Raw genomic sequence first — 16,938 nt, forward strand, 5'->3', positions numbered from 1 at the left:
ATAATCTTAAATATCACATACTTTTATATGACATTTATTGAAGTATTACAACAAATATTTAAAAAATGAAATATCTGGTAAACATCAACACATCTTATAAGAAGAGAAAATGTAACAATAATTTAACGGGGTTTTAAAGGTTCTTTGACATTAAAGATAGGCCATACCATAAATAATTTAATAAATATAATACATATAATAAAATAGAAGGTCTTAAGAGGGAGAGTTAATTTAGACTGGCAGGGCACCAAATTTATTAAGAAACTCATCTCTTCAAGGGAACCTGTCAGCAGATTTTTGATAAGTAATCTGAGAGCACCATAATGTTGGAGCAGATATCCTGATTCCAGCAATGAGTCACTTACTGGGTTGTGTTTTGCTGTTTCAATGCAAGTGATTTAACAGCAGGAAATCATCACTACAGGACTAGCCGCCTCGTGCCTCCTGGTCCATCCACACCTGCATTACTGATTAGCAGCTTTCTGTCAATATACAATGAACACAAAAAGCTGCTAATCAGTAGTGTGGGCGGACTTACACACAGCTCAACATTTCAAGCTCTGCTAGACCTGCATGTGAGAAAATGGAGATTCTGTCATGACTGCTGCACCCAGTAAACTAAGTAATGCATTGCTGGAATCAGTGTACATTTTATTAAACCATAATTACTATACCTTTTCAAATAGTCTAAAGCTGTGGATGACCACTCCAAGATTTTTTGGAACTTTTCCTCATAATATACCCTCTGCAATAAGTGAATAAGAAATTCTAGGAAACGAGATTTTTTCTTGAACTTCATGACTGTAAAAGAAAAAGACAAATTGTTTCATTTTTAATCATTTATCAAGAAGATATAACTAGATATTAACAAATGAGGTATAGCGCTAATACTTATACAATAAATTAAACGTCCCTCGAAACGCGTTGGTTTGCTTTTTTCCCCTAACAAGGCTCCGTAGCCTCGTGACGTCACGCGCTGCAGAGCCATCTTTTTTTCCAAGCCGCGCATCCAGGAACGCCACCGGCCAGGGGGCTCTGGCTCTGCGCGCTTTCTAGTTACCTGCAGCCGCTCGGGTAATCTCAAAAACCCTGTCCTATAACACCCGCAGGCCTACACATCTACGGCCAAATCGTCTGCAGCTCAGGTTGCAAGTAAGTGGGTAGTACGTTTGCACTTATTACCGCCGGTACTCTCATATGCTTATTTTAAGCTGTGTATGGGTACACTGTATGCTGTAACTTTTTAGGCATCCATAACCACGTTTAGTTTATTGTATAAGTATTAGCGCTATACCTCATTTGCTAGTTTGTTTCTTCCATCTGTTGGATTGTGACAGGGTTGGCACGGCACCTGTCTGGTATTAGCAGCTTTAGACTTTTGTATTCTTTAGCGTCAGTGTGTAATTGTTATTTAATAACTAGATATTTTGAAGACACAAATATTTCAATAAAATGAGGTCAAATGGTTTCACAAACAGCCCGAAAAGAGAAAGATAGAAGTAATTTACCTACAGCGCTACCACTCAGGTCACTGACAATAGTGACACAGGCATCAATCTGAAGCCTAGAAGCCGGCCTACATTATTTGTACCTGTGACAGCTGAACATAAACTAGAGAAGAGTGACATCTTTTGGTTATTAGCAATCACTGGATTTCCTGCCTGTCTAAAACATCCCCTTGTTCTTCAGTCACCAGATTCTGCCAATCATTGCACTTTTGATTTGTTTCTGTATATGTCGTGGTTCTGAGACTAGTCTATTTGAATTTTTGAATCCCAATTCATAATAGTATAAGGTTAAAGAGGATGACCATAAAAAAGTGTTGGATGGGTCTTTTAGAGTTGAGCGAAAAAGATTTGAAGGATCCGGGTCCATTAGCCTCATTGCCCCAGTTCTACTAATCACAAGAATTGCCAGAGATGCCGCAGGTAGAACTTGCTCGCACTTACAATTAAATCGGATGAATGCATTCCGATAAAAAGTTGGATTACATTCGTACCAATTTAATTCTATGCTTGTATTCTCAATTGCATTTTTTTTTCCTGCTCCAATCGGACGGAAAAAAATTGCATGTGAAATTCGGATTTTACACACCCATATACAGTTGTGTGAAAAAGTGTTTGCCTCCCTCCTGATTTCCCGTTCTTTTGCATGTTTCTCACACTTAACTGTTTCAGATCACCAAACAAACTTAAATATTAGACAAAGATAACACAAGAAAACACAAAATACAGTTTTTAAATGAAGGTCTTTTTTATTAAGGAGAAAAGATATACAAACCTAGAGGGCCCTGTGTGAAAAAGTGACAGCTCCCTAAACCTAATAACTCGTTGGGCCACCCTTCGTAACAAAAACTGCAATCAAGAATTTTCCCTATCTGGCACCGAGTATTTTACAAGTCTCTGGAGGAATTTTGGCCCACTCATCTTTGCAGAATTGTTGTAATACAGTCACATTGGAGGGTTTACAAGCATGAACTGCCTTTTTAAGGTGATGCCACAGCATCTCAATTGGATATTGGTCAGGACTTTGACTAGGCAATTCCAAAGTGCGCTTCAGCTTGAGGTTACAAACAAATGGCAGGACATTCTCCTTCAGGATTTTTTGGTAGACAGAATTCATGGTTCCATATACTACAAGTATTCCAGGTCCTGAAGCAGCAAAACAGCCCCAGACCACCACACTACCACCACCATGCATTATTGTTGGTATGATGTTCCTTTTCTGAAATGTGTTACTTGTACGCTAGATTTAATGGGACATAAAACTTACAAAAAGTTCAAATTTTGTCTCGTCAGTCCACAGAAGATTCTCCCAAAAGTCTTGGGGGATCTGTTGTGAATTCCGCTCTTGGGCTCCCTCCGGTGGTTGTAAGTGGCACTTTTGTGAGTTCTGCTCTTGGGCTCCCTCTTGTGGTTTCAAGTGGTATGGCTGCTCCTTGGAGTTAGCTGTCATCAGCTGCCTCCACTTATCGTCTCTTCTGCTCGGCTATTTAGGCCTGGCTCTTTCTTCAGCCAGTGCCACTTGTAAATGGTTCCTGGTTGGATTCACATCTCTTTGGATTTCCCTGTTATCCTGACCAGTTCAGCAAAGCTAAGTTTTTGCTTGCGCTTTTCTGTTCACAGATTGTGGACTTATCCGTTCAGTGCTTTCTATGTTTGTCCAGCGTTATCAGTATGAATTAATTCTGTCTTGCTGGAAGCTCTGGGAAGCAGATTTACCCTCCACACCTTAAGTCAGGTGTGGAGATTTTTTGTAAACTCTGCGTGGATTTTTGTAGTGTTTTATACTGACCGCACAGTATTTTATCCTGTCCTATCTATCAAGCTAGACTGGCCTCCTGTGCTCATCCTGGTTTCATTCTGTGTATGTCCTTTTCCTCTCCACTCACAGTCATTATTTGTGGGGGGCTAATCTATCCTTTGGGGATTTTCTCTGAGGCAAGATAGTTTTCCTGCTTCTGTCTTTAGGGGTAGTTAGCTCTTAGGCTGTGACGAGATGCCTAGGGAGAGTTAGGAGCATTCCACGGCTACTTCTAGTGTTGTGTTGAGCTTAGGGACTGCGGTCAGTACAGTTACCACTTCCTTCAGAGCTCGTTCCATGTTGCTCCAAAACCACCGCATCATAACAGGGATCATCAACATGTTTTCTGGAAAAACTGAGACGAGCCTTTATGTTCTTATTGCTCAGCTGTGATTTTTGTCTTGTAACTCTGGCATGCAGGCCGATTTTGCACAGTCTCTTTCTTATGGTGGAGTCATAAACACCAACCTTAACTAAGGCAAGTGAGATCTGCAGTTCTTTGGATGTTGTTGTGGGGTCTTGTGACCTCCTGGATGAGTCGTCGCTGCGCTGTTGGGGTAATTCTGGTCAGCCGGCCACTCCTGAAAGGTTCACCACTGTTCCCTGTTTTCATCATTTGTGGATAATGGCTCTCACTGTGGTTCAATGGAATCCTAAAGCTTGAGAAATTGCTTTATAACCTTTCCCTGACTGATAGATGTTAAATACTTTGTTTCTCATGTGTTCCAAAATTTCTTTGGATCGCAGTATGATATCTTTCTTTTGAGGACCTTTTGGTCTACTTCACTGTCAAACTGATCCTGTTTAAGTGATTTCTTGATTGAGAACAGTTGTGGCAGTAATCAGGCCTGCGTGTTGTTAAGAAATTTGAACTCAGCTTCCCATTTTATCTTTTAAGGGGCAGGAAAATCACTTTTTCACACAGGGCCCTGTAGGTTTGGATTTCTTTTTCCCTTAATAGAGACCTTCATTTGAAAACAGCATTTTGTGCTTCCTTGGGTAATCTTTGTCTAATATTTACATTTGTTTTGTGATCTGAAATATTTAAGTGGGACAAACATGTAAAATAATAAGAAATCAGGAAGGAGGCAAATGCTTTTGCACACAACTGTTAGTCTATGGGTTCTTGTGAAACCTTGCTCTGCACTTGGATATCACCCGAATGCAGTGTGAGTTCAGAGGATGCTGGCAATGGAGGAGATGGAGAAATTAATTTCTGTGCAGCTGTGCTCCAATTCCCTGATGCAAGAGGATCGGAGCACAGAGCACTGACACTCGGCTCCCACTCACAACAGAGCTGGAGCAGAGTGTCATTAGCATATTGTATTTGATACTTTCGCATCTGATGTGATACGCTAATGTGACTTTGGCCTTGGGAGGAGGTGCACAATGATCCATGCCAGTGGCCAAAGACTACCAACACTGAGGCTGGACCAGGGTTCTGCAAATCTTTTTCCCCAACTCTAGTTTATTCTCTTTGATGGTATATACGTAAAGTCTGTATTCCACACTGTTCCAGCTTCAAAAGTGCTATGGCCCCCACTCCATCTTGCTATCATCTTTGATGTAATGTACACAATATATGATTGTGAAAACCATATCAGTCTTTTGCTAGCTATGCCAAATTAATTGACATGCTCTTTCCGGGAGCGGTCAGCATGGTGGCTCAGTGGTTAGCACTGTCACTTTGTAGTCCTAAGGTCCTGGATTCACATTACACAAGAACAACATCTGCCATGAGTTTGTATGTTCTCCCTGTGGGTTTCATCCACACTCCAAAGACATCTTAATTTAAATGACATTCAGCAGGATAGAGGTGCAGTATATGATGGCTGAAGGTGGGGAGGGGTGGGGATTCTCAGCTTCCGGGAATGGCGGTCATGTGACTGCAAGTATGTGATATGCATACTCCGGGCCACATTTAAACTACACTGTTTCTGGCCTCGCTCAACGGGCGTGCCCATCTAGTTGGAATGTGGCCAGGAGTATGTATATCGCATACTTGGGGTCACATGACTGCCATTCCCGGCACAGGTATCGGAGAAGACTCACATAGCGCAGTTTGCGTGACGTGGAGATTCACAAGTCTGCAATCACATACAGTCACTGCACACTTGTAAGACTGGACAACACCTTTAAGTAACCCCTCCTTACCCTTTTTTTATTTTGTACAGTAATTCCGTCTTATTGATAATAATAATATAATAATAATTTTTATTTATATAGCGCCAACATATTCCGCAGCGCTTTACAAATTATAGAGGGGACTTGTACAGACAATAGACATTACAGCATAACAGAAATACAGTTCAAAACAGATACCAGGAGGAGTGAGGGCCCTGCTCGCAAGCTTACAAACTATGGGGAAAAGGGGAGACACGAGAGGTGGATGGTAACAATTGCTTTAGTTATTCGGACCAGCTATAGTGTAAGGCTCAGGTGTTCATGTAAAGCTGCATGAACCAGTTAACTGCCTAAGTATGTAGCAGTACAGACACAGAGGGCTAATACTGCATAAAGTGTATGAGAACATGATGCGAGGAACTTTTTTTTTTTTTTTTTTTTTTTTAATTATAAATAGGCCACACAGGGATCGTTAGGTTAATGCATTGAGGCGGTAGGCCAGTCTGAACAAATGAGTTTTTAGGGCACGCTTAAAACTGTGGGGATTGGGGATTAATCGTATTAACCTAGGTAGTGCATTCCAAAGAATCGGCGCAGCACGTGTAAAGTCTTGGAGACGGGAGTGGGAGGTTCTGATTATTGAGGATGCTAACCTGAGGTCATTAGCGGAGCGGAGGGCACGGGTAGGGTGGTAGACTGATACCAGGGAGGAGATGTAGGGTGGTGCTGAGCCATGGAGTGCTTTGTGGATGAGGGTAGTAGTTTTGTACTGGATTCTGGAGTGGATGGGTAGCCAGTGTAATGACTGGCACAGGGTAGAGGCATCGGTGTAACGGTTGGTGAGGAATATGATCCTGGCTGCAGCATTCAGGACAGATTGGAGCGGGGAGAGTTTTGCAAGAGGGAGGCCGATTAGTAGAGAGTTACAATAGTCCAGATGAGAATGAATAAGTGAAACAGTCAGAGTTTTTGCAGAGTCGAAAGTAAGAAAAGGGCGAATTCTAGAAATGTTTTTGAGATGCAGGTAAGAAGAGCGAGCCAGTGATCGGATGTAGGGGGTGAATGAAAGGTCAGAATCAAGGATGACCCCAAGGCAGCGGGCATGTTGCTTTGGAGTAATGGTGGAACCGCACACGGAGATGGCAATTTCAGGCAAAGGTAGGTTAGTAGAGGGAGAGAACACGAGGAGTTCAGTTTTTGACAGGTTTAGTTTCAGATAGAGGGAGGACATGATGTTAGAGACAGCGGTAAGACAATCACTGGTGTTTTCTAAAAAGGTCGGTGTGATATCAGGAGCAGAAGTGTATAATTGGGTGTCGTCAGCATAGAGATGGTACTGGAAACCAAATCTACTGATTGTTTGTCCAATAGGGGCAGTATACAACGAGAAGAGTAGGGGGCCTAGGACTGATCCTTGAGAAACCCCAACAGTAAGGGGAAGGTGAGAGGAGGAGGAACCAGCAAAACATACAGTGAAGGATCGGTCAGAGAGATAGGAGGAGAACCAGGAGAGAACGGTGTCCTTGAGGTCGATGGAGCGGAGCATAGTGAGGAGGAGCTGATGATCCACAGTGTCGAATGCTGCAGAGAGATCCAAGAGAATTAGCATGGAGTAGTGACCATTAGATTTAGCTGTTAGTAGGTCATTAGAGACTTTAGTGAGGGCAGTTTCAGTAGAGTGTAAAGAGCGGAAGCCAGATTGAAGAGGGTCGAGAAGAGAGTTATCTGAGAGATAGCGGGTAAGACGGGAGTGGACCAGGCGTTCGAGGAGTTTAGAGATGAAGGGAAGATTAGAGACAGGTCTATAATTAGCGGCACAGTTTTGATCGAGGGATGGTTTTTTAAGTAATGGATGTATGATGGCATGCTTAAATGAGGAGGGAAAAATACCGGAAGTGAGGGAAAGGTTGAATATTTTTGTTAGGTGAGAGGTGACAGCCGGGGAAAGGGACTGGAGGAGATGTGACGGAATGGGGTCACTGGTGCAAGTGGTCGGGCGAGAAGATGCAAGGAGCCTGCTTACTTCTTCTTCTGTAACTGCTTCAAAGTCAGAGAGTGAACTAGATGCAGTGGGGGAGGGAGGACAGTGCATGGTATGAAGAGATTGGGAGATGATTTCCTTTCGAATGTGGTCAATTTTTTCTTTGAAGTAATTGGCCAGATCGTCAGCACAGAGATCCGTGGTTGGGGCCTGCTCTCTTGGGTTGAGTAGGGACTGGAACGTGTCAAAGAGACATTTAGGGTTATTGGACAGGGAGGTGATGAGGGTGTTGAAGTAGGTTTGTTTGGAGAGGTGAAGGGCAGAATTGTATGTCTTTAGCATGAACTTATAATGGATGAAATCTTCGGGTAGATTAGATTTTCTCCACAGACGTTCTGCGCACCTGGAGCACCGCTGCAGGAAACGTGTTTGCAGCGTGTGCCACGGTTGTTGCCGTCTGTGCCGAGTTGTTTTATGTATAGGAGGAGCAGCTTCATCCAGAGCACTTTGCAGGGTTTCATTGTAATGCTTCAATGCAGAATCAGGACATGAGATGGAGGAGATAGGGGCCAATGAGGACTGCAAGTTCTTCATAAGTTTCTGGGTGTTAATGGCCTGTATGTTTCTATAAGTGTGGAAAGTGGGGGTGACCTGAGCAGGATGGCAGTTCTTGATAGAGAATGAAAGAAGGTTGTGGTCAGAGAGCGGGAGAGGGGAGTTTGTGAAATCATCCACTGAGCAAAGTCGGGAGAAGACCAAGTCAAGGGAGTTTCCATCTTCATGTGTTGGAGAGTTAGTATGCTGCGAGAGGCCAAAAGAGGAGGATAGAGATAAAAGGTGAGAAGCAGGTAACTTTAACCAAGGATATGCTGCCACTCGTCTGGACAAAACTGGACTACCAGACTTTTGCTGTGTCACCTATGGAAATCACTTAGAACATTTGAAGGGTGTGGATAAAACCAAAGATAGGTAGATAATGTGTCTTTTCTGGTTCATAAGTGTGTTATGTTCTCTCGGATAAAAATCTATTGCTCATAAATGTGCACCAACGTTTTTGTCATATAGAATGACAGCAGACTTTTGCCTCACGCCTGAACAACCCCTTTAAAATGTACATGGAGTAATGTGTAAGATAACTATCATTGGCTATTCCCAAATATACTTTGACAACCCAGAACAGAAAGAAGGACAGTCAAGGTTAAATCCAAATCTGAAGTGGTCACTGGTGCCTGCCAGCAAATCGTTCTATGTGTAAGTCTATTGTTTTGAGAAGGAAATTTGATTTTCCACTGACAGCCCAGCCTGTTCTATCAGTAATCTGGTTGCGGAAAATATGAATTAAAAATGTGCATTTGTCAATTACAGAAAGCTGCAAATGTAGTGTCTGGAATGAGAGTGATGAGCGCTCTGAGGCCAAGGAAAGTAGAAAAGGACACACGGGACAATCCAAAATGGCTACAGACTGGTCATATGTGGTTCCCCTTCTCTTTTCGAGTAATTGTTGCTACAGTGCCTTTTAAGGTTTCATAAAATATCTACCGTAAACCAGGGTTCTTTCAATACATATACCTAAAGTCTCGTGTGTGATAATAATCCAATGAACATAATGTGATCTTTTTTATTGAGTTTGATCAAAATTGACAAAATAAAGCCTCTGTGCCCCGTCATTAAATCATATATAGTCTAGCTGGGTACTCTATAGGAGAGCACTAGTGAGAATGGCACAACCTTAGATCACTACATTGCAGGCTTCTAGAACCATGCTTGCTTCCATATTACTGCTATATTTCTACTGCCTACTAATGATCCCTTAGTATCAGAATTATTGCAGAGATGGGTTACATTCCCACAGCTGCTAATTTCACTATCACCATATCATTTGGAGGTGGTTTACAGTGATGGACATCAGACCTAATTACACAGAAATCATGGGAAATATTGTGCCTTTGGCTCGTAAAGTACAAATCAAGATTGTATCCGTTAATCACTTAGAATGAGACATTTTTAGAATAATGGATGGTAATTCTCATCAGTCAGAAGCAATCCTTTGTGGTCCCACACAACCAGTAGAAATAAAGTGTGCTAACCTGACAACTTAAATATGTACCATGACATACCTTCTATATTGCAAAATATATAATAAAAGGTCAATTAAAGCTTTTCTTTATTGATTGGATCATGAGAAACTCACTTTCTTTAAATGCGGCACTTGGAGCCCAGCATGAAACAACAGAATACAGAAGGAGGGGATCTTCATGTCCGGTAAGCTGTGTCCCAGCTGCGGCTATAAAATGAAATAATGAAATAGATCAGATTTATACATATTCAAATGAATTATCGTTACAGCAGTCAATGCGATAGTCGTTTTTAGACTAAGTTACACATTCTAAACTTTCCCTGCAATTTCCCTGCTTAGTATTCTGTTCTAACATGTGAGCGCAGCAAGCGGTAAATTTAACGTTGTGCTGCGTCAGCTTGTTCTTACTGTGGCAAGAAACTCTTAATTGTTTTTTTTATTTTCCATACACGCATCAGTGTAAAAACAACAATATGGCCAGTTAATAACTTTTTTCATTAACTCACCCAGGTAAACCAGACTGATTAGCTATTATTATATGACAAATAATCATTTGAAAGTATGCAAATTTAGAATAAAAAAAAATATTAGAGTCATAAAGTGTCTTGTGAGTAATTAATCTATTAATTGTTCAACTTTTGAAGAGTATCGCTGGTAACTCTAGATAGCAGATCTCAAGGACCATGGAGAATTGATTTGATTACAAGCGGAGAAAACATGGACAAGGAACGCAGAAATATACTATGCAATCATCTACACATTCTCATACACTTTATGCAGTATTAGCCCTCTGTGTCTGTACTGCTACATACTTAGGCAGGTAACTGGTTCATGCAGCTTTACATGAACACCTGAGCCTTACACTATAGCTGGTCCGAATAACTAAAGCAATTGTTACCATCCACCTCTCGTGTCTCCCCTTTTCCCCATAGTTTGTAAGCTTACGAGCAGGGCCCTCACTCCTCCTGGTATCTGTTTTGAACTGTATTTCTGTTATGCTGTAATGTCTATTGTCTGTACAAGTCCCCTCTATAATTTGTAAAGCGCTGCGGAATATGTTGGCGCTATATAAATAAAAATTATTATTATTATTATTATTCTCAGCGTGCTTCCTTGGGCTAGCACTAATTATCATACTAATTCTATATACAGTACAGACCAAAAGTTTGGTCACACCTTCTCATTTAAAGATTTTTCTGCATTTTCAAGACTATGAAAATTGTACATTCACACTGAAGGCATCAAAACTATGAATTAACACATGTGGAATCATATACTTAACAAAAAAGTGTGAAACAACTGAAATTATGTCTTATATTCTAGGTTCTTCAAAGTAGCTACCCTTTGCTTTGATGACTGCTTTGCACACTCTTGGCATTCTCTTGATGTGCATCTACATAAAATACACACATGGAATCTCAGTTTATCCATGTAAAAAGTACATTCTATTCTGTGATCATAAATGTGTGTAATGTCCTATAGTCATGAGATTGCCCTTTGAAGGCCACTTTAGTAAACATGGGGTTGGGTCTGGCAATTCAGACAAGTTTTTGAATAGTTATGTTCTGAATAATACCGTATGTTATGACTAATAGTTATTACGAATAGTAATAGGAAAGCAATAGGAAAAAACTGGCCCAATGCTCCTTGGGCTTCAGGTCTGGGGTATGTGTGCGGCTAGAACCTAAACCTTGTGCCAGAACTTCTCTTGGCTCATATCTGTGGATTTGCTTCTCAGCTGTTGTATGTTAGATCATCTGCATAAAATTACTGTGCCATATGCTGGTGAAAGAAGAACATTACATAGGAAAGTATTCTTCCAGCAGGCAGACACATAAATATAAGCAAAATGGCTGTCTACCTACCAGGCCTTCTGAAATTTAACATGTGAATTAAGGCTCATTCAGACACCTGTGTCAATTGGTCACAGAACAGACTGCTAATGCACGGACTGACCATGGATCTCTAAACCTAAGCGTAACAGCTTCACATATTTCCATGAACCTGTAACCCTCGAGTATGGAGACCCACAGCCAGTCTGACATTGGACTGAAACCCACAGATGTCTGCATGAACCCTAAAAAAGATACATTTTACTATTGGCGAGTGCTCTTATTTTTCTGCTCCATTGTTTTTATGGCATTGAACAGGGGAGGGCAATTAATTTTTCCTAGGTGGTCCTATGAGAGATGGTGACTGTTGTGTAGGACCAAACCAAAACGCTAAAATGAATTCTGTTAAATATTAATATAAAATAATAAGTACATCACTTAATATTGAGCAAAATTAAATATGTTGACATCCCCCTGTATACCAAATGAGCTCACACACAGCCACCTTTATACAGCATGAGCCCCACATAGCCTCCTATACACAGTGTGAGCCTTACGTTCCAGACTATCAGCCCACATAAGCCATCTGACAATCACTAGACAAACGAGCGAAACGCTCACATATTGGATGTGATGATTTTATGTCGGCATTATTGGCGGCACATAGTACATCTCCTGGTTACATGGGACCATCTATACCTTGATACAGTATGTGGACAGAGGAACCATACAAGCTATCGTTCTGCTGACATCAATGTTTTATAGGACTATATAAGAGAGAAGTCGGTAAACGGGATCCCATCGACTTGTGAATAGCCTATGCCTAAATGGGCCATACTATCTGCCACAGTATAGGGGTGCCCACATTCATTTTAGGTCACTAATTGGGAACTACAATGCTTTATCCTTTGGGTAAGTAGCTATTTCATTTTTAATAGTACACAACATTTTGCAATGTAGCTGATAACAATCAGTGTACATGTTAATACCTGGCATTTACTTTTTTTTCACGGGTTTCGTTCGAAAATCCATTTCAACTTCTACCCCCTTCTTGACTTAATTAATACATAAAATAATCTTACAGTATATACTTTCACCTCATTAGGCATAACCAAATCTCATATCTAAATTGCATAATTTCTGCTTGAAAATTCAACAGTCCCTGCTTATGACCGCAACGCAGAACGTATGTGCATTTTACCAAAAGGAATATATTGAGGTTATTTTCAGTCTCATGTCATTAAAATCTAAATCTATCCTAATTTTTTTTCATAATTTAATGACTAGACTGTAAACTGACTTAATTAATTTATCATATGCTTCAGCAACCAACTTGTATAATTAGCTGATTAAGATGCATATCTCATTGATTTAGTTATACACTTGTTAATTTAATTGCCACAAGTTTGCCTAATTACATTTAGGAGTGTCCCCATAGCTAGATATTGTCCTTTGTTTAAGGATGTATAGAATATTATATCTGGGTTATGCTTGGCGGAGATTATAAAGAAGTGGGCTTTTATTCATTTAGTTAGTTACTTGCGGAATATTGGGACATAATGCAATTTAGTCTACAAATCATAGCAGCGGGATAATTCAATTAAGTCATATTTATATCTGCTTCTAGATTAATGCAAGCACCTTGCGAAATAATAAGTTCACCGTTTTCATGATGGAAATGACTATTACTTGTCTAACAGACATAGCATTAGTGCAGAAATGATGAAAACATTATCAAAAGCCACATATGTTCCGATATTTCACTACACTAACAGCACACTTTACATTTCAGATTTATGACTATATGTCAATTACTAGCAAATACATCAGCTACAATAAATATTTTATTTTCTAAGTTGAATATTTCTATAAATTGATCACATTTTATATAAAAAAAGAACTAAATGTACTGCTAAGATGTAGCACTAAAGCCCACAAAATACAATAGTACATGCACTGCAACAAAAAAGCTCCACCAAATGTATAGAATTTTGGAAGTTTCATTAAAATTTTCCGGTTACATAACAAATATTTGCATGTTACAGAAAAAGCTAAAATTTTAAAAACATAGTAAAAATGAAACCCTGATTTACAGCTTTTTAAAGATGCTTTCAAATGTTGCAACAGCATCACGACTGAGGGGCAGCCAAGATGCAGCCGAAAACCTTGTTGGTATGCAGTTTGAAATAGCTAACAGTCAATTGTTGATAGCCATGCGGTCAAAACTTGTTTCACTGTATAACCACTGTGACAAAGTCACTGGTAAAGTATTTGATGGGACATACAGTATGTGTCACTAAGCATAATGGCGTCACTGATGTGAAATCCAGAGTATTTTCCTCCAGCACACTAAGTGATGTGAGGATTAAGATAGGTGGATAAATGGGCTGGCTTTTATGTGGACATCCACAAAGTGGGTGGGAGGATGTCCACCTTATCTCCACCTGCAGAGTCGGCACTGCAGTGTGCTGACAGGAGCTGTGCGATGTGACAGTCATGTGTTCTGTCGCATGGGGAAGGAGTCACATGGTCTGGGGCATCAATAGTTGGGTTTCAGAGGCAATCTTGGTTCAGCAGAGCTGGAGAGAGGATCTCCAGTGGTTCGTTTCCTGAGGAGGAAAGACTGAACCTGTGTGGCTCCAGAGTGGGCTGCTACCCGCAATTGCATGGACTCTGTTACACCATTTTGCTTTCTTTGTTGTTTTTCCAGTTTTTATACAACGGAGACCAGAACTGTACACAGTATTCTAAGTGTGGTTGAACTAGTGATTTGTATAGAGGTAAAATTATGTTCTCCTAATGAGCATCTATGCCTCTTTTAATGCATCCCATTATTTTATTTGCCTTTGTAGCAGCTGCCTGACACTGGCCACTAAATGTGAGTTTGTCGTCCACCCATACACTCAGGTCTTTTTCACACGGTTTTAAAATATAAAAAATATATAAAAGTTCAAACCACCCCCTTTTGCCCCATTCAAAATAAAACAATTAAAATAAAAATTAAACATACACATATTTGGTATCGCCATGTTCAGAGTCACCCGATCTATCACATTTTTTAATGGATTGGAATAGGAATCTGGGTATCAATAAAAATGTCAGCTCGCAAAAAATAAGCCCTCACCCAACCCGAGATCACGAAAATTGGAGACGCTAAGGGTATCGGAGAATGGCGTTTTTTTTATTTTTTTTAACAAAGTTTAGAATTTTTTTTCACCACTTAGATAAAAAACAACCTAAACATGTTTGGTGTCTATGAACTCGTAATGACCTGGAGAATCATAATTGCAGGTCAGTTTTAGCATTTAGTGAACATAGTAAAAAAATCAAGCAAAAAACCACTGTGGGATTGCCCTTTTTTTGCAATTTCACTGCACTTGGAAATTTTTTCTCGTTTTCGAATACACGACATGGTAAAATCAATGGTGTTGTTCAAAAGTACAACTTGTTTCGCAAAAAACAAGCCCTCACTTAGCCATATTGACGGAAAAATAAAAAAGTTATGGCCGTGGAAAGAAGGGGAGCAAGAAATGGAAAAGCAAAAATGGAAATACCACTGGTCCTTAAGGGGTTAATATATCCTGTACTTACACTGCTCATTTTAATACTTTTGTATAGATTTTGATCTTTGTATACAGGGTGGGCCATTCTATGATTCTATATCAAAATGGTCGCTATGGTCACCACCCATCTTGAATATTTTCCCCCTCCCATATACTAATGTGCCACAAACAGGAAGTTGATATCACCAACCATTCCCATTTTATTTATGTGTATCCATATAAATGGCCCACCCTGTATACAGTCATTTTGGATCCAACTTTTTTTTTCCAATGGGAAGAGTGTCATGTAACACATCAAACTTATTGAGAATTTCACAAGAAAAACAATGGTGTGCTTGGTTTTAACGTAACTTTATTCTTTCATGAGTTATTTACAAGTTTATGACCACATACAAAATGTGCTCAAAGTGCTGCCCATTGTGTTGGATTGTCAATGCAACCCTCTTCTCCCACTCTTGACACACTGATAGCAACACCGCAGAAGAAATGCTAGCACAGGCTTCCAGTATCCGTTGTTTCAGATGCTGCACATCTCGTATCTTTACAGCATAGACCATTGCCTTCAGATGACCCCAAAGATAAAAGTCTAAGGGGGTCAGATCGGGAGACCTTGGTGGCCATTCAACTGGCCCACGACCACCATCATGATGCTATGTTGCCCACTTTATGCACTGAAGATGGCACATTCCCTGAGTTTTTCCAGCAACATGGTGCACCACCACATTATGGGTGTCAAGTCTGAGCATTTCTACATGAACAGTTTCCTGGAAAGTGGATTGGTCATTATGGGCAAGTTGAATGGTCACCAAGGTCTTCTGAATTTCAGGAATCTCACGCACACACATTGGTTTTACTTTCCTGAGTGATTTGAAATACTGCTGCGGTTTTTTTTTTAAACTGCAGCATCTCACTTCTTTCAGCGTTATTGCAACATTTTTTTGACCCATAGGAAACAATGGGTAGCTGCAAAAATGCAGCAAAAATACAGGTATCAGGTTTTTCTGTGTTTTTCGTGCAAAAACCTAAGAAAGTTAAATCATGTTTTTTTGGGTCACTAAACTTTATCAACATGTACATGAGTCAACAAAAATATGTCAAAAACTCAGCAAAACCTACTTTTTTTAAGCAGCAGCTTTACTAACAAGAGAGCAGCTTTTGCCCGCGAAAACCAAACATGAACATATTATTATTATTATTTATTGTTATAGCGCCATCTGTTCCATGGCGCTTTACATGTAGGGAGGGGTATACATAATAAAAACAAGTACAATAATCTTAAACAATACAAGTCATAACTGGTACAGGAGGAGAGAGGACCCTGCCCGCGAAGGCTCACAATCTACAAGGGATGGGTGAGAATACAGTAGGTGAGGATAGAGCAGGTTATGCAGCGGTTTGGTTGATCGGTGGTTACTGCAGGTTATAGGCTTGTTGGAAGAGGTGGGTCTTCAGGCTCTTTTTGAAGGTTTCGATGCTAGGTGAGAGTCTGATGTGTTGTGGTAGATGGTTCCAGAGTAGGGGTGATACACAAGAGAAATCTTGTATACGATTGTGGGAAGAGAAGATAAAAGGGAGTAGAGAAGGAGGTCTTGTGAGGATCGGAAGTTGCGTGTAGGTAAGTACCGGGAGACGAGGTCACAGATGTATGGAGGAGGCACGTTGTGGATGGCTTTGTACGTCATGGTTAGGGTTTTGTACTGGAGTCTCTGGGCAATGGGGAGCCAGTGAAGGGATTGACAGAGGGGAGAAGCTGGGGAATAGCAGGGGGACAGGTGGATTAGTCGGGCAGCAGAGTTTAGAATAGATTGGAGGGGTGCAAGTGTGTTCGAGGGGAGGCCACAGAGCAGGAGGTTGCAGTAGTCAAAATAGTACATAGTATAGTACATAGTCAGCATAGTAGTGAACATAGCCTAAGTGCATCTATTTCACGTCTATTATTATCATTATTATTATTTATTTATATAGCACCATTAATTCCATGGTGCTGTACATGAGAAAAGGGGTTACGTACAGGGTTATAGATATCATTAACAGTAAACAAATTTACTGGTACAGACA

At 40.4% G+C, this 16,938-nt stretch overlaps 1 protein-coding gene across 6 annotated transcripts in view; it reads right to left on the reverse strand.

Moving 5' to 3' along the window:
* CFAP54 (cilia and flagella associated protein 54) overlaps nt 1-16,938 on the reverse strand; it is a 752,512-nt gene that overhangs the window by 434,687 nt on the left and 300,887 nt on the right. For all 6 annotated transcript variants that reach the window (XM_069764454.1, XM_069764457.1, XM_069764455.1 and 3 more), the window contains 2 exons: nt 9,600-9,692; nt 675-801 (listed from right to left, as the gene is read on the reverse strand). In XM_069764454.1, coding sequence (XP_069620555.1) covers nt 675-801; nt 9,600-9,692 — 220 coding nt within the window. The remainder of the gene's footprint in view (nt 1-674; nt 802-9,599; nt 9,693-16,938) is intronic.

This window comes from Ranitomeya imitator, chromosome 4 (assembly GCF_032444005.1).
Source record: "Ranitomeya imitator isolate aRanImi1 chromosome 4, aRanImi1.pri, whole genome shotgun sequence".
Lineage (NCBI taxonomy): Eukaryota > Metazoa > Chordata > Amphibia > Anura > Dendrobatidae > Ranitomeya > Ranitomeya imitator.